Consider the following 21,758-nt stretch of genomic DNA (forward strand, 5'->3'; position numbering starts at 1 on the left):
ACTGTGGCTCAAAACTTGAAGTATATTTGTACCTACCTACTAGAAAATTGTGTGATGTTCACACCAGATTTTTTTTTCTTTCTAGGTAGGTGAAAAATTATGAAATTCTCACACAGGGCAGTGTGCCAGCAACATTTCAATTTGCTCAAATTTGTGAGACTACAATGTCATGCATGGTGGAGCAAGATCCTAATAAGTGTTTATCAATAGAAATTTTACTCAAGTACTTACCTATATAAATTTCTAAAATCCAGCAGTACATGATTGCCCAGATGGTCACCCATCCAGATACCAACCACACACAACGTTGCTTAAGTGATTCATGGGGAACTAGTGCATTCAAACATGCTATCACCATTGACTCTTTAGAGCAGGGTTGTCCAACCTTTGCGTACCCGAGGGCCACAAAACACCAAGGTAGAGAGTTGGTGGGCCACAAAGGTAAAAATCAACCCACAGGTGGGGCCTTCTACACGGGCCTTCGCGGGCTTACTCGGGCCGCGGGTTGGACAACCCTGCTTTAGAGTTTTAAGTCTCATAGCTTTCTAGGTTGTTGTTTTCTAGATACCCAAAAGTAATTAATCTACGTACCGTACAACAGTCAGCACATTCCTTTTCTTATATAGAAAACTGTTTATAGTCGGCAAGGGCGGGTTCTTTTCCTATATGCTCACATCATTTGTGCATAGTTTAATAGTTCATTGTTTAGCAGTTTTAGCATAAACATAAAATTACCTACTGTCAAAGTACTTTGAACCCTAGACTACCCAGATTTTATTAGCCAGGTACAACTAGACATAGTGAACATTCTTAGGTAAAACCACAACCAACCTCAGGTGTATAGTGGTTAGCGCCGGAGACCTCTTAAGGTTGTACACAAGTGAATATTAGAAGGTTTGAGTCCAGATCAAGTCATAAATTCAGTGTAGTGAGTCATAAAGTCATAAGACTACCCAGATTTCATTAGCCAGGTACGACTAGACATAGTGAACATTCTTAGGTAAAACGACAAACAAACCTCAGGTGTATAGTGGTTAGCGCGGGAAACCTCTTAAGGTTGTACACAAGTGAATATTAGAAGGTTTGAGTCCAGATCAAGTCATAAATTCAGTGTAGTGAGTCATAAAGTCATAACCTCATAAGTCATAAAATTCAGTGTAGTATGTTCCTAGAAGGAACCTTATTTATCTAGGATAAAATCCGCCCGGGGTGGGAATCGAACCCGCGACCTAGCGTTCACAAGTTAGACGCTCCTCCTTCCAAGCTAACTGGGCTGGCTATTGAGTTCTTTCTCATGAATTCGAATCTTCGAAGTAAGATATTTGATGGCTATTGGCTAATCTTTTTTTTCTTAATCAGCAAAATTCCTGTATCAGGATCACGAGTTGAGATTTGCTGAGTTATCGAAATGTGTGACGTGTGTGGAAAAATACGTATGGCAGGAGATTCATCAAAATTCAGAATGCTCTGAGTAACCACAACCAGGGCTGTACACAGCTTAATCGGGCCCTGAGGACTAACTCCAAAAATGGGCCCCTCATTGTACTTATATAGATACCTATTACTTAAGTTACTAAGTAGGTACATATCTATGTATGCAGTTTTATCTATATTACTTTGACGATTTTATTTTATTTTCTGAAAGGAAATACTGCTTTAAACCTTCTCCTTTGAGAGACAAACGGACTACTTGTAATAAATCGACTGTAAAAAAAAGCCAGGGTCCGGGGCAAATAGGCCCCACTCCGTACGGCCCTCTGACTTATTATAATGATTAATACCACATGAATCATATATGTATTTATCATAACGAGTACCATATTGACAAAGCGATAGCTCTAAGGATTTGCGTATAAAATAAACAGGGAAATTATATGCTTCGATAGTGATGTGTAATGGCAATAAATAGAGTGATATGCTGATATGTAATTGTAAGGAATATTGCACGATTGGCAACTTGAGATATCATGTGGGTAGCTTAATAAGGAAATATCTGGATTGCTACTTTTTCTGTGATAGTCCGAACATTGCTTCCTTTCCTATGACAGCCCGAAAATTATACAAAGTATGCAATGTGCTAAACACTCGTTCGGTGAAGAGAACAGTTCTCTACTCTTCACATTTTATTCATCCCATTGTCTTAATAAAGTATGTACCCAGGTAGATGAGGGGTAGAGAAGTAGGTACTGTGGCTCAAAACTTGAAGTATACCCCTACAAAAGTTATTGTATAAAAGTTGTTCATAGGAATGGACTTACAATTTATCTGACTGATGCTGCCTTTTGCCCATGATGAAATCCGGGCAAAGACACGGATAGTTTAACGAAAAAAAAAAAATACAAGAATATGTGAAAGGATTAGGATTAGGAGAGGGATAGGGGTGTCTTTCACATACACACAATTACACTCACATTCATACTTACATCCCGTGTCCGCCCGATAGTTTAACTAAAGCACGATATTTTTCAATTATTTAGAAAAGAATCCATCAAACAAGAGCCAAAAGTGTGAAAACTTTGGAAAAATCACTCCACTTTTAAGTCAGTCCATTATTATTATCTTTTACAACTTTTATTTTTCAACTTTTACGAAAATTCCCGCTCGAAATGTTTATTTACATTTTTGATCAGCTGATTTCAAATTTGATGTACGCATGCGCTTTGACCTTCTGCGCATAAGCCAAAAGTGTGAAAACTTTGGAAAAATCACTCCACTTTTAACAGGTTTTTGTATAGCGGTCACATGTAACACTCCACTTTTAAGTCAGTCCACTTTTACATTTTTTGATAAATACAAATTTATTTCTGTCTTTATTTTTGACATTTATAAATTGGACAAACAGGATAATACAATACAGGAGTGAAGGGATACATTTAAGGACAATGGTAATAGGTAATCAAAAAAAAAAAAAAAAAAAAAAAAAAAAAAAGAAAATTAAAAAAAATAACTTTTACATTTACAACTTTTATTTTTCAACTTTTACGAAAATTCGAAAATTCCCGCTCGAAATGTTTATTTACATTTTTGATCAGCTGATTTCAAATTTGATGTACGCATGCGCTTTGACCTTCTGCGCATGCGTAGTGCGTGAAAAATCGAAAAATTTATCAAAAAATTGAAAAAAAAAAGCGGAATGGTTCAAGTTTAGTTTTTCTGATAAACTCGGATTTTTCTGTGGAAATTACGGAATTTCCCAAGTGTTTTTCATTTAAATTGTGTTTTCAAGTGTTTTCATAATCCTCTGTAGTTCATCTTGTTCTTCTGACTTGCTACTTCGCTGTTGAGGATCTGCAAAAATGGACGACCTAGGTAAGATTCAAATTTACCTTTCCACATTTTCATCAGGGGGTTTCCAAGTTGGTCAATGAAGTTAAATGTATAGTGAGTAATTTTTAATGAGAAATAAGATAAACTGAGGAGCCAATACATATCTGATATACCAGGGTAGGAGCAGACAGGAAGAAATACATTCTTACGGCCAGGACTGCCATCTGAGTTAAAAATTGATCTAAAAAGTTCAATTAGACAGTGGCTATAGCATGTTGAATGCACCAGTTTCCTTTGGATCACTGAAGTTAAGCAATGTTGCGTGAGGTTAGTATCCGGATGGGTGACCAACTGGGCAATCCTGTGGTGCTGGCTTTTCCAGGTCACTCAGTCTGGGTGAGGTTAATGTGTGTAAGATGGTAGCTTGTTGTTGAATGGAGGGTAAAACCCCTGTCACTAAAGTAAAGTACCATAGCTGTTAAACAGTGACATTAAACCTGTGTCAAGTAAAAAAAAAAGCTCTGCTCCTCACTAAGAATTGCTCATTCATTACCTACATGCTTCTGAGTTCACGTAATGTCAGTGGTTGCTTGGATACTGTATGTATCTTTGCACAGAAAGTAGGTATTCCTCTCGCAATGAATTTCATATTTTCTGTCTGGCAATTTTTATCTTGGCACTTGGCAAGAAATAAATCAAATTTTAACACTCGATTTTGTTTTCTGTGGGTTATTCATGGTCAAAAGTGCGGGAGTATTATTTTCTCCTCTACATATTTTTATTATTATTATTATTATTATTATTATTATCTATAATTAAAGAACGACACACTCGAAATTTTGCAATTCTCATAAATTATGACGTAATAAAATCTAATCTAAATGACTCTAGAATCTAAATGGAAATTATTCTAAAATCTATAATTTGAACTATCCAGGCTAGTGCGTCTGCCTTGTAAGCGCTAGGTCACGGGTTCTATTTCCGCCCGGGGCGGATTTTATTTTGAACACATAAGGTTCGCTCTCGAAAAAGCTGGGTTTCTCCTACCCTGTCTTCGCGACTTTCGAGCAGTTACAGTTAGTTCCCTCTAGGTATTGAAGCTCTTAAAAATAATAATAATAATAATAATCAAAATAGAAAAAAAAACGTACCTACTGTAGAAGTGAAGAGGCCGGACCCTGTATTATTAAAAACATAATATTAGTTTTAGAGTTCCACCGTGATAAGTAATATGTCAAAACTCATATAATTTTCTGTTCGATGATGAGACGTGTGCCAAAAAAAAGCAGAGGAAAATCGGCTGTGAAAAATCTATGAGATATGTGTTTCATACATGAGATGCCTGCATGAGTGTTTTCTTGTAATGCTTCAGTCAATATTGAAATATTTCAATCAGTGCTTCTCAAAGTTGTCGCCACCGCGGCACACTTCTCAAGACACTAATCTTTCCCGAATCTCGCGACACACCTAAGGCGACCTCGTGCCTCGTGGCACACAGTTTGAGAAGCACTGGTCTAAATGTTCCCTTCTGAGACGCATGGTTGTGCAAATACCTGCGACTGCCTACACTAAATTGATAGATTTTAATCGTATTTCGGCAATATTTGCAATCGAAGTATGTACACATACGCTCGAAATACTAGTACTTAGGTATCTTCTCAAAGTTGTCGCCACCGCGGCACACTTCCTAATCTTTCCCAAATCTCGCGGCACACCTAAGGCGACCTCGTGGCACACAAGAGTGCCGCGGCACACAGTTTGAGATGCACTGGTTTAAATGTTCCTTTCTGAGACGCATGGTTGTGCAAATACCTGCGACTGCCTGCACTAAATTGATAGATTTTAATCGTATTTCGGCAATATTTGCAATCGAAGTATGTACACATACGCTCGAAATACTAGTACTTAGGTATTTATTGATTGTTTCTCTCTGCCTTTGGGTGTTGAACAGGTTTGATAGAAGGAATTGTAACTGCTAAGGTCTTATTGGGATCATCATATACATAAGTACATACTTGTATTTGTTTATTGTTATTGCTTTTCTGTGAACGGTTTGCTTTCTGGTGTTCTCGCGTTGACTGAGCACCCAAAAATCTGACTTTTTTTTTAACAGGTTTGATAGAAGGAATTGTAACTGCTAAGGTCTTATTGGGATCATCATATAAGTACATACTTGTATTTGTTTATTGTTATTGCTTTTCTGTGAACGGTTTGCTTTCTGGTGTTCTCGCGTTGACTGAGCACCCAAATGGGATGTATTTCATGTATTGTGTCTTTTCTCGCCCATCTGAGGAGAGGAATACCATGGTATAGGCAACATGGGCATGCTACGGCACAGGACAACCGAGATTTGGTATCTGGTCTCTTTCGGTAGTTTTCAATGTGGGATGGGCAATAATATGGGCATGTTACGGCACAGACATTTGTGTGTAGGCAACATGGGCATGCTACGGCACAGACAACCGAGATTTGGTATCTGGTCTCTTTCGGTAGTTTTCAATGTGGGATGGGCAATAATATGGGCATGTTACGGCACAGACATTTGAGATTTGGTCTGGATTTCAATTTACAGCTGCAGAAATAACGTTGTACAGGGAAAATATCGTGTTGATAACCTGAAACAGAGATAGAAATTAACCCGTAATAGATATTAAAAAAAAAAATCTGCCGCGGGCGGGAATTGAACCCTCCATCTAGCGCTTATAAGGCATCAGACGCGCTACCTAGGCTGGCCAGGATATTAGAAAGCCAGCCTTTACGAGAACGAACCGAGGATAAAATCCGCCCCGGACGGGAATCGAACCTTTACCTGTACAAGCAAGGGCAGGCCAATGTCTTTGATGCGATGCGGGCTGATGGTGATTTTCTTCTTGGACATTTTGCAATAAATAGAGTGATATGCTGATATGTAATTGTAAGGAATATTGCACGATTGGCAACTTGAGATATCATGTGGGTAGCTTAATAAGTCTGTATCAGAGCAGTATGTTTAAATAAATTTTGATTGTTCCTCTCTGGGGTTGAGTTTTATATGTTGTACTTATTCCTACCTCGGTGGTGTAGTGGTCAAGGCGCTCGCCTGGTACACAGGAGGGCATGGGTTCAATCCCAGCCGAAGTATGGAATTTTATCCTGAATATAATTTGAGAATTTGACCACAATAATAGTACCAGCCTACTGCTGGAGTAAAGGGACTTTTCAGTCCTATGCGAGCGGTAAAAATAAGCACTATTATTATTATTACTTCGGTCCGTAGTTTTTCCCCGTAGAGGCAATGCAAGAATGTCAGAATGAGAGATGTGATGATCATGAAGATTATCGCTTAATAAGGAGATAAGGCGTATTTCTTAGACCGTAGGAAATAAGCCTTATAACCAGCCATAATCTGTTTTTTCCGCGGGCATCTTGATAGAGGGAAATACAACTGCTAACGTCTTATCGTCCCGAAAGCGAAGAGAGAAGGATAACAGGATAGGAGAAAGCCATAATTTTCTTTTTGTCTAACACTGTTGTCTGATTTTGTTTTTTTCCAGGTAAGCAAAAAAAATCTCCCGTTGTCACCTGGTTTTAATGTCAAATTTGGACGAAAATCCTCCTTCTGTAACTGTAAGTCACTATCTTGAATCTTGAAAAATTAAGATCTTGAAGACCGGGCCTAACCTAGAGTGGAACTCATTTTGTGGCCTCAATTTTCGGAGCCCGTACATAACTTCCTAATCCTATGAGTGTGTGCGTTTATAAAGCGTGTGAGTTATGTTTGTGCCAATGTTTACTTTATATTTAACAACATTCTTCACTCAATTGCCTAAAAAAAAAAAAAAAAAAAATGATCCTTGAATACGAGTGTAAACAAAACAATCTTGTATGTACAGCAGAAAATTTCATGAAACGTATAGCTCTTGGTCGAGCAAAGTGAGATTTGGGTTTTTTATGCGCCTTTTAGGATCCTTAACACTATACTGACAGTAGATCGTTCGCGCCGATTTTATGTGTTTTGATAGAGGACCTAAAAAAAAAAAAAAAAAAAAACATGATCCTTGAATACGAGTGTAAACAAAACAATCTTGTATGTACAGCAGAAAATTTCATGAAACGTATAGCTCTTGGTCGAGAAAAGTGAGATTTGGGTTTTTTATGCGCCTTTTAGGATCCTTAACACTATACTGACAGTAGATCGTTCGCGCCGATTTTATGTGTTTTGATAGAGGAAAATCTAACTGCTGAGGTCTTATCGTCCCGAAATCGAAAAGATAATGAAGATAGATTAGGAGAAGGCCAGCCGTTCCGAGAAGGAACTTTTTCTGTTTAGGATAAAATCCTGGCAATTATTCTTTTAGTGTGTGCGGAACGGCTGGCTTTCTTCTACTTTCGGAACGATAAGACCTCAGCAGTTTAAGTTCCCTCTATCAAACCATCTAAAAGAAAAGTTTAGTGTGTGTGCTTGTCTATGTCTATCTATTCATTTACTCTGCGAAAATATGAACTCAATTAAGGAGGAAGGAGGTTCTTCGTACAGTGAAATTTCAAATTGTTTTCATGAATTAATAAGTGGTAAAGATAATTGCTCTGGTGTTTCATGCTGCATTCCTTTCTTCTCATTCAATTAGTATATCAGCATGTTTGTATTTCATTCAATTAACAACAGCTTGTTTGCATTATATGCACGCAGCATTCTTAATTGAAAACAATACGTCAAATAGAGTCTTCTTCTTTTCCGCTGCTGCTGCTTCTTCTTCTTCTTCTTCTTCTTCTTCCTCGTCTTCTTTTTGCATCTTCTTCTTCCTCTGTTTCTTATCATTCATGTTCAGTAGAGTAGATAATATTTATCATTCTACTTATTTATAATGTTTTTGTATTTGATAACAGCTTGAGATCTTGAAGTACTTGCCTATCTACTTCAATACAGACTTAATGCAAGATTGCGAATTTGTCGTATTATGCATACGATCAGGGGACACACACAAAAAGCCCAATCTGAGGCTTAGGTGTAGGGGCTAGACAGCCCTAAAGGATGGGTGAAGCTTCTACGAATCAAGGGACTATTTCATAAATTATAATTAATTACCTGCCTCGGTGGTGTAGTTTTCAAAACGCTCGCCTGGTAAACAGGAGGGCGTGGGTTCAATCCCAGCCGAGGTATGGAATTTTATTCTCAATATAATTTGAGAATTTGACCACAATAATAGTAGTAGCCTACTGCTGGAGTAAAGGGACTTATCAGTCCTATGCGAGCAGTATAAATAAGCACTACATATTATATTACATATTATAGTAGACCTAGAATTGACTAAAATTTAAGTAATACAACGAAAATCCTTTGCAATTTTAAATTTTCTGTGTAAAATATTCTATCTCATCCATAATCAGTTTGCATTTCCTCTTTTGGTATCGCTTACCATAATACATAGATATTATGGGTACGAAATAAGTCATTTCCTTCAGAGGAAAACTACTCTCACTGTAAATTTAGATGTCTTTATAGATACACAAAAAAGCTAATCGAAAAAATGGACGCAAATTAATGAAAAAGTACGCTTTTTCCTGAAGATTCACTTAGGTAAATCATAGACATCAAAACAATCTTCCGTGATGGGAATCTTCAACTGGAGTAACGAAAGCGCACTCTAAATCCTAGAAGAGCTAAAGCGGATGTCTAGTGTCTGTGTCTACTACGTCATAAAGACTATACAGAAATTCATTTTAAATGATTTATAACTAAACAACAAATGAAAAAGGGGAAACATGTAACCAAAATTCATTAAGAAAAAACACTCAGTCTTATATTTTCGTTCTGTGAAAAGTTTAAAATCAGTTCTTCATTTTGCTTAGATGTATCTTCGGTATAAAGTATAAACCATAATCAGTTTACGTTCTTTAAGTATGTATTTGCAAACAACGTGTCTCTTACGAGTTACCCTTCAATCCATTTTATCTTTTCACAAAACAAAAAGAATCATAATAATAATTCTAATTATATTTAATAACTACTTGACATATTTAATAACTACTTGACATTTACACTTTTTTGACAAGAGCCTTATTTACAGTTTAATTTACATGATAATAAAAATTAACAAATATTATTATTATTTTTTTTTTATTTTTTAATATTTTTTAAAAAATAACAAATAGGTAGTTATTTACAGTAAGATTCCCCTTATTTGAAAAGATGTGGACTTGTTGAGCTTTTCTATCGGTGAAAGTTGATTTCGCTTTAAATATTGTGTAATTTGGAGTAATCTGAATTTTATTGAGAACAGAAATGAATTAAAGAAGCACCTTTTACCAGTGTATTTCTATGGCATTTAACGAAGGAATTGAGGTTATCGAGCTCAAAGAAGCTCCGATATTAAATAATTTTGTTGCGTTTGAACAAATATTTTCAATCACGGATAAGTTAGTAGTAATGAGTTATGGTTATGGCTATGGAAAATCAACAGTTCTAAAATAAGAATAAATAAAATCTTTTTTGTTCGTATTTTTTTCCTAATATTTGAGATCACAAATTTTGAAACAACTAAAACAAGAAGAATAGCGTGTAACCTGTCAAAATCTCAGAACAACATGTAGTGTTCTCGCGTTGACTGAGCACCCAAATGGGATGTATTTCATGTATTGTGTCTTTTCTCGCCCATCTGAGGAAAGGAATACCATGGTATAGGCAACATGGGCATGCTACGGCACAGACAACCGAGATTTGGTATCGGGTCTCTTTCGGTAGTTTTCAATGTGGGATGGGCAATAATATGGGCATGTTACGGCACAGACATTTGAGATTTGGTGTGGATTTCAATTTACAGCTGCAGAAATAACGTTGTACAGGGAAAATATCGTGTTGATAACCTGAAACAGAGATAGAAATTAACCCGTAAGTAAATAGATATTAAAATAATAGAAAGTAAAAAAAAATCTGCCGCGGGCGGGAATTGAACCCTCCATCTAGCGCTTATAAGGCATCAGACGCGCTAACTAGGCTGGCCAGGATAGTAGAAAGCCAGCCTTTACGAGAACGAACCGAGGATAAAATCCGCCCCCCCGGGGGGAATCGAACCTTTACCTGTACAAGCAAGGGCAGGCCAATGTCTTTGATGCGATGCGGGCTGATGGTGATTTTCTTCTTGGACATTTCGTTCATCAAGAGAAGGCACTTTTTGAACTGTCGATCCTGGTCGTACCACGGTACGAAATAGATGGCGCTGCTCAGTCGATCACCCTGGAAAATAAAAGAGTAAAATTAGTCAAGTGCTTTAAAATTTGGAAAAGCCAGCCTAGGTTCCTTGGGAGTGTGGCGCGTCTGCGTTGTAAGCGCTGGGTTGCGGATTCCCGCGAGGGGTCTATTTCTGTTTTTACTTTCCTTATCCTATAGGAAGGAAAGTAATGGAATCGGGTCAAATTTTCGATGGTCAGTTTTTAGTGCCAAAACACGTTTTGAGGTCCCTAGAGCCTAAATCCAAAGTTTGTGTGTCTGTCTGTAAACAAAATATCTCGAGAACGGTAAGAGCTAGAGACTTGAAATTTGGTATGTTTCCGTGTGTGTGTCTGTCTGTCCTTCTGTCTGTCTGTAAACAAAATATCTCGAGAACAGTAAGAGCTAGAGACTTGAAATTTTGTTATTTTTAGTGCCAAAACACGTTTTGAGGTCCCTAGAGCCTAAATCCAAAGTTTCAGCCATTGGTCCGTGTGTGTGTCTGTCTGTAAAAAAAATATCTCGAGAACGGTAAGAGGTAGAGACTTGAAATTTGGTATGTAGCTGTCAAGTGTGACAAGGATGCGACACGAAACTTTTGGTTAAAGTCGGTGCAGCGGTTGGCGGCATTTTGCAGCTTTTTGGCGGTTTTTGGTGTAATTTAACAATATCTCGGGAACGGTATGAACTAGAGACTTGAAATTTGGTATGTAGTTCACAAATGTGACAAGGATGTTACACAAAACGTTTGGTTAAGATAGGTGAAATGAAATGAAATATCTGGATTGCTACTTTTTCTGTGATAGTCCGAATATTGCTTCCTTTCCTATGACAGCCCGAAAATTATACAAAGTATGCAATGTGCTAAACACTCGTTCGGTGAAGAGAACAGTTCTCTACTCTTGCTTCAACTAATGTCATTGTCAACTGACCGATTTCATTTCATACGAGTATGACCACCCTGTATCAGAGCAGTATGTTTAAATAAATTTTGATTGTTCCTCTCGGGGGTTGAGTTTTATATGTTGTACTTACTTCGGTCCGTAGTTTTTCCCCGTAGAGGCAATGCAAGAATGTGAGAATGAGAGATGTGATGATCATGAAGATTATCTTCAGCTTAGCCACGAAAGTCTGTAAACACAATTAGAAAGGTTAAAAAAAGGCGTTATTACTTACTACCACCAGTCAGCTCCCGTGGCGTAGTGGTCACTGCGCTCGCCTTGCACGCGGGAGACCCGGGTTCGATTCCCGGCAGAGTCAAGAAATTTGTATCATGCAAATGATTGATTCCGTGACTGGCTGTTGCGGGGCCCACTCAGCCTCTTGAGGAAAATGAGTAGCTATGGCGTGCATTGAGGAAGATGACATTAATTGTTTTCCTATAAATTTCGTATAATACCTATTCCACATAATGGAAGAAAAACTTAATTAGGATAGCTGCAGCAGTTTTTCCCCCCTCATTGCATCCGGTGGTGGCAGTAAATGTAATGTTAATACAGTTTGTGTTATTATGTCACAACTTTGTTGCTCACTGCAGCATTGTAGGATTTTTCGGGAAAAGGTGAGTTGGTTCCCAAAAAAAAGGTCCATTTTTGTCACGTATGAATTGGTTCCCCTTCAAAAATTTCATGTACGAATTTGCATAGCGACCGGTACCAGCATGGTAAGTGAACATTGGATTTTAGGATTATTGGGAAAAATCCTACAATGCTGCAGTGAGCACTAAAATTGTGACATAATAACACAAACTGCATTTACATTACATTTACTGCCACCACCGGATGCAATGAGGGGGAAAAACTGCTGCAGCTATCCTAATTAGGTTTTTCTTCCATCATGTGGAATAGGTATTATACGAAATTTATAGGAAAACAATTAATGTCATCTTCCTCGATGCATGCCTTTTTTTTTAACCTTTCTAATTGTGTTTACAGACTTTCGTGGCTAAGCTGAAGATAATCTTCATGATCATCACATCTCTCATTCTGACAAACCTTTCTAATTGTGTTTACAGACTTTCGTGGCTAAGCTGAAGATAATCTTCATGATCATCACATCTCTCATTCTGACATTCTTGCATTGCCTCTACGGGGAAAAACTACGGACCGAAGTAATAATAATAGTGCTTATTTATACTGAAAAGTCCCTTTACTCCAGCAGTAGGCTGCTACTATTATTGTGGTCAAATTCTCAAATTATATTGAGGATAAAATTCCCTACCTCGGCTGGGATTGAACCCATGCCCTCCTGTGTACCAGGCGAGCGCCTTGACCACTACACCACCGAGGTAGGAATAAGTACAACATATAAAACTCAACCCCAGAGAGGAACAATCAAAATTTATTTAAACATACTGCTCTGATACAGAGTGGTCATACTCGTATGAAATGAAATCGGTCAGTTGACAATGACATTAGTTGAAGCAAGAGTAGAGAACTGTTCTCTTCACCGAACGAGTGTTTAGCACATTGCATACTTTGTATAATTTTCGGGCTGTCATAGGAAAGGAAGCAATATTCGGACTATCACAGAAAAAGTAGCAATCCAGATATTTCATTTCATTTCACCTATCTTAACCAAACGTTCACGTCGGGGTCACCAATTTAGCCAACACCTGAGAACAGCCTAAGACGCGTTTCGTTCTTATTTGAACTCATCAGTTAGACATAGCTCTCAGGTATTTTTATTTACGACCTAAGTCAAGTTGACTTACACTCTCACTTTGGATGGCCAGCGAGTACCCGAGTAGACAAAGATAACACTCGTTGATCAGGGTGAACACTAGGATGGGTGACCCAAAGATCTCTTCAATTCGGTTTTTGAATCTGGAACAATGAGAAAGAAAAGAAGAGCACTAAAGTTATAGAATGGAATATACGTACTTCACATATACTGCTTGGATGAGACTGAAAAGTCCCTTTACCCCCGCAGTCCAAAGAAAGTCTCATATATTTGATAGGTAATAAGGAGGATAGGTTATAGTCCAGGAAACAAAGACTTTTTTCTGGACATAAATTGGTAGAGCTAGAGGAAACTGTTAGTCGGAGGTTCAAGGAAATCGCTTTCGAACGAGTCGCGAATTAATGGCGTTTTAGATCTGGACATAAATAACGTAGTCTGTTTTTTTTTTTTTTGTCCAAAAGGTAGGGGATAGTGTCCTGAATGAGGAGTCAAAAGTCCCAAAAGATACTGCTGGATTTCTCCTATCCTGTCTACCTGTCTTCCTTCCCTCTTAGCTTTCGGGACGATAAGACCTGAGCACTTAGAGTTCCCTCTATCAAACCTCTCGAAAAAAGTAAAGCCCCTAACAGCCCTGTTTAGCCTGGATAGGATACAAATCAAATGGAACTTAATAGGCCGACAACAACAACAACTTAACTGGCCGTTAGCCTGTTAAGTTCCTTTTCTTCAATTGTGATTTTTTTTTTTTTTTTCTCCGCGGCCCCTTTACTATATTTTATGTGATCTTCCCGGGGGTCGCAAAGTCCTTCACGACCCCCTCGGGGCCGCGGACCCCAGTTTGGGAATCACTGACTTACACGATTATTTTACCATGGTGAGCCACGGCCTCGTGCAGACGGCCCAGGATTTCCCGTCGAGTCCAAGCCTCGTCCACACTGACTGGCGTCACATTTATTACTATCTCATCACCGTGTTTCAAATCAGATCTGAAATTCATTTTTAAAGCTGTGTCCACACATAGTAGATCGGGTGAATAGGTGCATCTATCGTGTACGGTTTCAGTGGATCGATCGACGGCGTCGACCATGTGTGGACACAGCCTAATAACAGGAACCGTTTAGATGACAATAAAAGGATTTGCACTTTGAATTATTTTCTGGTGTTCTCATGTTGGATCTATGGATCATAAATAGGAAGTTTGTGTCTTTTCTCGCCCATCTGATGAGGGACATACTATGGGATGGACAATTGGACATGCTACTACATCTAATGTAGCCGTTGTTTTCTTGGTTCGAAACAATAATAATAGTGCTTATTTATACTGCTCGCATAAGACTGAAAAGTCCCTTTACTCCAGCAGTAGGCTACTACTATTATTGTGGTCAAATTCTCAAATTATATTGAGGATAAAATTCCATACCTCGGCTGGGATTGAACCCACGCCCTCCTGTTTACCAGGCGAGCGCCTTGACCACTACACCACCAATGTACCCACACTTTGCAAGTGAATAACTGTGCCAATAAGCCCTTGAGTAGAATAACTGTGCCAATAAATATATAAACGGCGCACCTGTGAAATGCTCTTCTCTCATTATTTTCACCTAAATTCTCTCTAGGGATGAGCTTTAATTTTTTTAAATCCTCATTTCTACTTAAATTACTCCTTTTTTTCCTATAATGCGCTTTAACTCTGGAACACCAGGTCGTTCGCGCCGTAAATGACTCCTTACAGAAAAAGTAAGTAAAAAGTAATCAAGTAATAATTTCTGACCTGGCCAGAAGCAGTGCCGGAGGGCAACACAGTCCCTGTAACTTATACTGCAGGATTTGCATCTGAGAGATGAGCTCGTTGATAGCACTCACGAAGATGTACATGAGTAGCGACTGAGTAGCGATGATTTGAATAAGGAACGTCAGCTAGAAGAAGAGAAATAGAATGGAATGTATCTTGTTCTCCCTGGCTGGGACACTTTAAACAGGGTTTAGACCAGCTTAGTCTCTGACTGGGGCACTTTAAACAGGGTTTAGACCAGCTTAGTCTCTGGCTGGGGGACTTTAAACAGGGTTTAGACCAGCTTAGTCTCTGGCTGGGGCACTTTAAACAGGGTTTAGACCAGCTTAGTCTCTGGCTGGGGCACTTTAAACAGGGTTTAGACCAGCTTAGTCTCTGGCTGGGGGACTTTAAACAGGTAGGATACCAGGGGAGAATAACCAGCCTGATGTTTCCCTTGCTAAAGAAATATCAAAAGTTGAGTGCGCCAGCCTAGTTAGCATAGTTGGTAGTGCGTCTGCCTTTTAAGCGCTAGGCCGCGGGTTCAATTCCCGCCCGGGGCGGATTTTATCCTGATGGGATAATGTTCGTTCTCGGAACGCCTGTCTTTCTCCTATCCTGTCTTCCTTCTTTCTTAGATTTCGGGATGATAAGACCATAGCAGTTACAGTTCCCTCTGTCAAACCTCTTAAAAAAAAAGGTTGAGTGCGAAGTGCATCCACTCGTAAATTTTTTTGTAGCCAAAACCAATTGTCAGCTCAAAGCAACTACCCTACCTAGAGCTGATTGAGAGGTTGACGAAAAACGCCGACCCCGTCTCAACACAGAATATGGGAAAAGGCGAGGAAGAAGAAGAACCAGTGGTTGTTTCCGGGCGCTGACAATTTTCGTCCTCAATTTAGACTGTTACCCATAATGTTAAATCTTATCTGAGAAGCAATCTATGCTTCTCAGATAAGATTTAAGCTTAGGATAAGGATTCCAATATTGTAATAAAAAAAAACCTAAATAAATGAATGAAAATTGAAAGAAAAAGACAATATAAATACCTGTATCATATAAACGATTCCGAACACAGTGCTGGTCGGGCAATGGGCGTACGCAAAACTTGGGAACATAAGGCGACTTGCTTCCATCGAATAGAACTTAGAATTGAGCACCAGGATTGAACACGTGACCGTCACGAACACCGTGAAGTTACGCACCACACGCGTCGTCTGACGCTTGAAATAGGCGCCAATTCGGGCTTCGGCCGAACTCGCCAACTTTCGGGCTTTAGCGCGGGCTTCGTAAAAGTTCGCGAACTTTCGGGTTCCGATTGAAGCCTCGGTACGTCTTCGTGATCCGAGCCGAGAAGTCTTCGCAAGGTTTCGGTCTTCTTCGTGAGAGCTCGCGCTGTTTCGAGCTTCGAGACGAGCTTCATTCGTGCGCTTTCGGGTCTCGAGATGAGCTTCGTGAGATTTCGCGAAAACTCGGTTCGACTCGGCAATGTCCGTGTAGAGGCGAAAGATCTTGGGTTTCTTTAGGAGCATTGTGCCACACATGGCTACCTGTGAGGGAGTAAATTACGGGAGCTTTGTAGTGATTTGGATTTTTCAAATTTATCAAAATGCTATTTTGCCGAAACGAATCGCCCAACCATGAACCATTTCACGATTTTTCAAGAGAGGAAAAAGGATGTAAAAATTGTGACCTCTCTCCCTAATTCTAAGGTAAGCACAGGCAAAAATACAAACAGAAATTCAATTTCTTACCTGTCAAAATCGCCCAACCATGAACCATTTCACGATTTTTCAAGAGAGGAAAAAGGATGTAAAAATTGTGACCTCTCTCCTTAATTCTAAGGTAAGCACAGGCAAAAATACAAACAGAAATTCAATTTCTTACCTGTAATGAAGATCGCACGAGGAAATACAGGGTGTAGATGGTGTATTTGGCGGTTTTCGCGTGGTACCTCAAGATGAGAATGTAGTCGAGAATGTGAGCCACCCCGAATAGGAGGAAAACGATGAACATTCCGCTGTATCCGACACTGATTGCGTTTCCCTTCATATTTGCCCCTCAATTACTGAAATCAGAGAGAAATGACCTAAAGCCACAACCCCGACCCAAACTTGTGGCGTTCCTGAAGTATGAATTGCTTTTTTTGAAGGATTAGTGCCCTTCTAAAAAAAAAGCTTTGTATCTAAATGATTTTGCAAAAAGATTTTTGCCTTTTTTCGACCTACTGTCCTTAGTGTTAAAGCGTCTAAAAGGAAAAAAAGTGTATTGAGATGATGCTTCTTCTCTTTTTTTTTTTTTTTTTTTTTTTTTTTTTTTTTTTTTTTTCGAACCCGCTGCCTAGCGCTTACAAGGCAGACGCACTACCAACTAAGCTAACTAGGCTGGCAAACTGATGGCCGCCACTCAATCCGTCTGGCAGACCGAGGTCTGGAGCATTTTCCGCCCCGTATGTTCCGACATCGACAGATCTCATCTCCGATAAGTATGCAAGTTCTAGTATCCAAGCAATCGTACAGATGCATTAATGCATAATATATTACATATCATGAGCGTAATTGTTTGGACCTTGTACAGAATTATATATGCCAGCTCCAGTCACCAGATTCCACTTTAACTATCACATGGAGATGGTATCTCAACCATGATGGTCATCATTTTAATAATAAACTGAATATTGGAAGAAAAGTAGGTAGGTACATAGGTACTGATTTTCTTTAACCACGATCGAATAAACTACGGGCTAAAAAATTCCAGGAGGGCGGACACAGCTTGTTGTCTAGAAACTCACCTCATTCGAATGATCGAGTGGTTCGTTCTCCCCCATCTCCCAAGGAGACTCCGCCACTGGTTGAGGACCTGACTATTTAGCTCCATATAAGGGATGTTTGCCAGCCTTGACTTCTATTCGCACGATCACACGAACTAGTCAGGCGCCGAGTTGCTATGACAACCCAGTAGGTTAGTGAGATGACTAAGGTCAGGTCATCATTAGGCCGGGTATGTCCCAGGATCTTAAGGTCACTCAAGCCGGGTATGCCTCAGGATCCTAAGGTCACTCAAGCCGGGTATGGTTCAGGAGACCAGGACCCTAAGGTCACTGGTATGTCCCCATCCCCAGGATCATTAGTCATTAGGTCACTCAAGTATGCTCACCTAGGAATTTGTAGAGGTTAAGTGAGTTATAAAAGAACTACTCTTTTCCGTGGACTAGGTACTTAGTCAATGAGTCAAGATCCTAAAACATGTATCCCACTCTTTAACTCCCTATAGGTATAGGTAGGCTTGCCAAATATCCAAAATGTCGATTCGGGACGCGAATCCGTGAACATAATTGCCAAATCCGCGAACATAATCGTAAAATCCGCGAACAAAATCGCGAAATCCGCGAACATAATCGCGAAATCCGCGAACATAATCGCGAAATCCGCGAACATAATCGCGAAATCCGCGAACATAATCGCGAAATCCGCGAACATAATCGCCAAATCCGCGAGCATAATCGCGAAATCACATAGGTACGATATGTATATAGGTACGATAGGTGATAGGTAACATACCTATTATTAAAAACAGATAAGCAAAATACAGTCGAACCTGGATAAACGAGAATTCAAGGGACCAGCTCATTTTTTCGTTTAAGGCTGTTTAATACAACATTTTCTCGTTTATAAAGGTTTAGCAAAGAAGTGGAAGAGCAAACTGATGAAAGCATGACACATTTAAACAAGTTAAGAACAAATTCTGATTTATAGAGGTAGGTACCTAATTTTAAAGTTAAAAAACGCGTCCCGAATTTTTTCTGGGACAGAAACGGAAATTCGGGACAAAACGCCCCAAAATGAAAAACTGAACGGGACGCCGGGACACCCCCTGAAATTCGGGACTGTCCCGGCCAATTCGGGACGTTTGGCAAGCCTAGGTATAGGGAGCTGGGATCTGACTTACTAACTGAGTAGTTCACCGAAAAGAGTAGTTCTTTTAACTCACTCACTCTTAATAGGTACATCTCTACTCTGACCTGACCTTCCCCTTGACTCTCCGGAGTTCCCCGGCCCTGAGGCCCATATTCCAATGAAGAGAAGAAGTGTTTTCAAACACATTTTACGATTACTCATTTTTATATTGCGAGCATCTTGTTGCTAGCTTTACACTGTAGGAATAGGAATCTTGTTGTATATTGTACACCGAGTGTTTTTTGTATAGAATTATAGATGTTATCACCCACAATAAGAACGCTAAATCGCTAATGTAACAGTGGTTTCTTTATTTGGAAAATATTGGTATTTCTTGTATCCATATTTTACATTATTACAGTGTTTTTCCTTGGAAATTATTGGTACATACATGGTGACTAATATTGGAATTTTGTAACAAAATTTTAGCAAATTTTAGTGTTTTATTTTTTGTAACCATATTGTATTTTGTAACAGTGCTCAAGTGTTGTAGGAAATAAAAGTTGGGTGGAAGAGGTCTTTTTAACAGGTCTTTTCAACAGGTTTTAAAGGTCTTTTTAACAGGTTACTCTTGATTTTGTTTACATTTCTTCGTCTTGGTGGACAACAGCTGTGGAATTGCTTTGTCCTTCGGCATTTCTTTTGTGCCCTCGCAGCCTTTACACCTCGTCTGTGGAGAACTGAAACTCCAATACCAAACTGACTTTTTTTTAAAGAGGTTTGACAGAGGGAACTGTAACTGCTATGGTCTTATCGTCCCGAAATCGAAGAGAGAAGGAAGACAAGATGGTATATCAATCTGAAGCCACTAACTACTGTTGTCCCCAGACCCAATAGTGAATGGTCAGAGGAGAGAAAGGCTGACCATTCATCCAGAATGAAGATCTACTGGATGAAGAGAAAACATGATAAGAAGTAAGAACTACGTGGTCCTCTGTAGGCCGAAATGAAAAAAAAGGTATATCAATCTTTTATTAGACAAACTGCTCAACTATTGAGTTGCCAATTGACACAGTATACTGAGTCAGACACAAATGTTATGAATTACAAAGAATTAATTTGGCGATGGGATTAGTACGCAAAGTAAGGAGAAAGATTAAAAGACATCAAGTGATTTAAGGGGAGGGAGAGAGAAATGAGTAAACTCGTGTGGTCCGCGTCGTAACCTATCCATCCCGTAGTATGCCCCTCATCAGATGGGCGATAAGAGACACAATACTTCCCATGTAGGTGGTGGTCAAAACGAGAACACCAGAAACTAACCCGTTGCATTGAAGCACGAGAGCATATATTTTCTGGGACCTCTGGGAGTCGAATTCGAGACCATCTGTATCCGCGAACATAATCGCGAAATCCGCGAACAAAATCGCCAAATCCGCGAACATAATCGCGAAATCAAATGAAAAAGTACCTATATCAATCTTTTATTAGACAAACTGCTCAACTATTGAGTTGCCAATTGACACAGTATACTGAGTCAGACACAAATGTTATGAATTACAAAGAATTAATTTGGCGATGGGATTAGTACGCAAAGTAAGGAGAAAGATTAAAAGACATCAAGTGATTTAAGGGGAGGGAGAGAGAAATGAGTAAACTCGTGTGGTCCGCGTCGTAACCTATCCCCTAGCCCAATATTGAGGGCATTTTGTTTGGTCCGTCGGAAACTGGATAGTCTTATGGCCGCTGGCTGAGGATGAGGAAAATGTCTTCTTCGTCTTTTTCTTCGCCTTTTCCCGTGTACAGACGGGGTCGGCGTTTTTCGTCAGCCTCTCAATCAGTCCTAACTAGGGTGATTGCTTTGGGCTGACATTTGGTTTTGACTACAAATTTTACGTCGGTGGATGAGGAAAGTGTCTATGGGTTTGGCTGAGGAAAGTGTCTATAAATCTTAAAAAAAAGTGAGGAAGCTGTGAGCAACACTTCTTGGCAGAGTATTCACTTTCCCTTTTCGTCAAATGTTTGGCAGAATTGACACCTTGGTTTACGTCGGTGGATGAGGTTACGATGAGGAAAGTGTCTATGGGTTTGGCTGAGGAAAGTGTATATAAATCTTAAAAAAAGTGAGGAAGCTGTGAGCAACACTTCTTGGCAGAGTATTCACTTTCCCTTTTCGTCAAATGTTTGGCAGAATTGACACCTTGTTAAATTCTGGCGCCCATCAGGCGACATTGTTTGTATTGGATACGAATTTCATAACAAAATGACATCGACAGACAATTTTAGATCTTAGAAGCTTCCAGAAACAGTCTAGTTAGCCAAGGCCCGGGATACAGGAACCTGCGTGTCAGCCTAAAAGCCCACTCCGAGGCTTAGATGTAGGGGCAAACAGCCCTAAAGAATGGGTTAAGCTCCTACGAATATATTTTGGAGGGTAGTGCGACTAGTGCGTCTGCCTTGTAAGCGCAAAGTCGCCCGGTGCGATTCCCGTCCGGGGCGGATTTTATTCTAAACAAAGAAGGTTCGTTTTCGGAACGGCTGACTTTCTCCTATCCGGTCCCCCCGTCTCTCTTCGATTTAGGGACGATAAGACCTTAGCAGTAAACTGTATCAGCAAACCTCTTGGGGAAAAAAAACATCATCAACAACAACAACAACAACAACAACAACAACAAAGGTCTCTTATCAGAAGAGTGAAAAGAAATGCAAGATGAGATACCTAGGTTAAAAAAAAGCGATTAGGCATGATGCTTCCTTTCAATCCGATGACAAGCTCAGAAGCAAGAATGTAAATCGTTTCGAAATCTGTTCAAAATATTACCGCCCTGCCCCCGCTCACACAACGCGCTATCTTTCAGAAGAGTGAAAAGAAATGCAAGATGAGATACCTATAGGTTAAAAAAAAGGCGATTAGGCATGATGCTTCCTTTCAATCCGACGACAAGCTCAGAAGCAA

At 39.5% G+C, this 21,758-nt stretch overlaps 2 protein-coding genes, 1 non-coding gene and 1 pseudogene across 7 annotated transcripts in view; 3 read left to right on the plus strand and 1 right to left on the minus strand.

Moving 5' to 3' along the window:
- Positions 1-3,123: 3,123 nt before the first annotated feature.
- Positions 3,124-21,758, plus strand: part of LOC103507300 (leupaxin) — a 69,334-nt gene continuing 50,699 nt past the window's right edge. The window contains exon 1 of one of the 2 annotated variants that reach the window (XM_026822204.1): positions 3,124-3,309. In XM_026822204.1, the coding sequence (XP_026678005.1) occupies positions 3,297-3,309 (13 nt within the window). In that variant the 5' untranslated portion in view covers positions 3,124-3,296. The remainder of the gene's footprint in view (positions 3,310-21,758) is intronic. The other variant, XM_026822205.1, reaches the window with a different exon arrangement.
- On the plus strand, positions 3,525-3,642 carry LOC113466632 (annotated as a pseudogene).
- LOC103507307 overlaps positions 10,048-21,758 on the minus strand; it is a 33,064-nt gene continuing 21,353 nt past the window's right edge. The window contains exons 1-8 of one of the 4 annotated variants that reach the window (XM_017443265.2): positions 16,794-17,063; positions 15,956-16,456; positions 14,907-15,052; positions 13,993-14,121; positions 13,167-13,278; positions 11,489-11,584; positions 10,325-10,480; positions 10,048-10,110 (exon numbers count right to left, since the gene is read on the minus strand). In XM_017443265.2, coding sequence (XP_017298754.2) covers positions 10,057-10,110; positions 10,325-10,480; positions 11,489-11,584; positions 13,167-13,278; positions 13,993-14,121; positions 14,907-15,052; positions 15,956-16,456; positions 16,794-16,958 — 1,359 coding nt within the window. In that variant the 5' untranslated portion in view covers positions 16,959-17,063 and the 3' untranslated portion in view covers positions 10,048-10,056. Of the gene's footprint in view, positions 10,111-10,200; positions 10,481-11,488; positions 11,585-13,166; positions 13,279-13,992; positions 14,122-14,906; positions 15,053-15,955; positions 16,457-16,793; positions 17,064-21,758 lie in introns of those variants that run through there. The other 3 variants (XM_026822207.1, XM_026822206.1, XM_026822208.1) reach the window with 3 other exon arrangements.
- Positions 15,397-15,469, plus strand: Trnak-uuu. Its single transcript has one exon. It is a non-coding gene; the product is annotated as a tRNA-Lys (tRNA).

This window comes from Diaphorina citri, unplaced genomic scaffold, assembly GCF_000475195.1.
Source record: "Diaphorina citri unplaced genomic scaffold, Diaci psyllid genome assembly version 1.1 scaffold304, whole genome shotgun sequence".
Classification (NCBI taxonomy): domain Eukaryota; kingdom Metazoa; phylum Arthropoda; class Insecta; order Hemiptera; family Psyllidae; genus Diaphorina; species Diaphorina citri.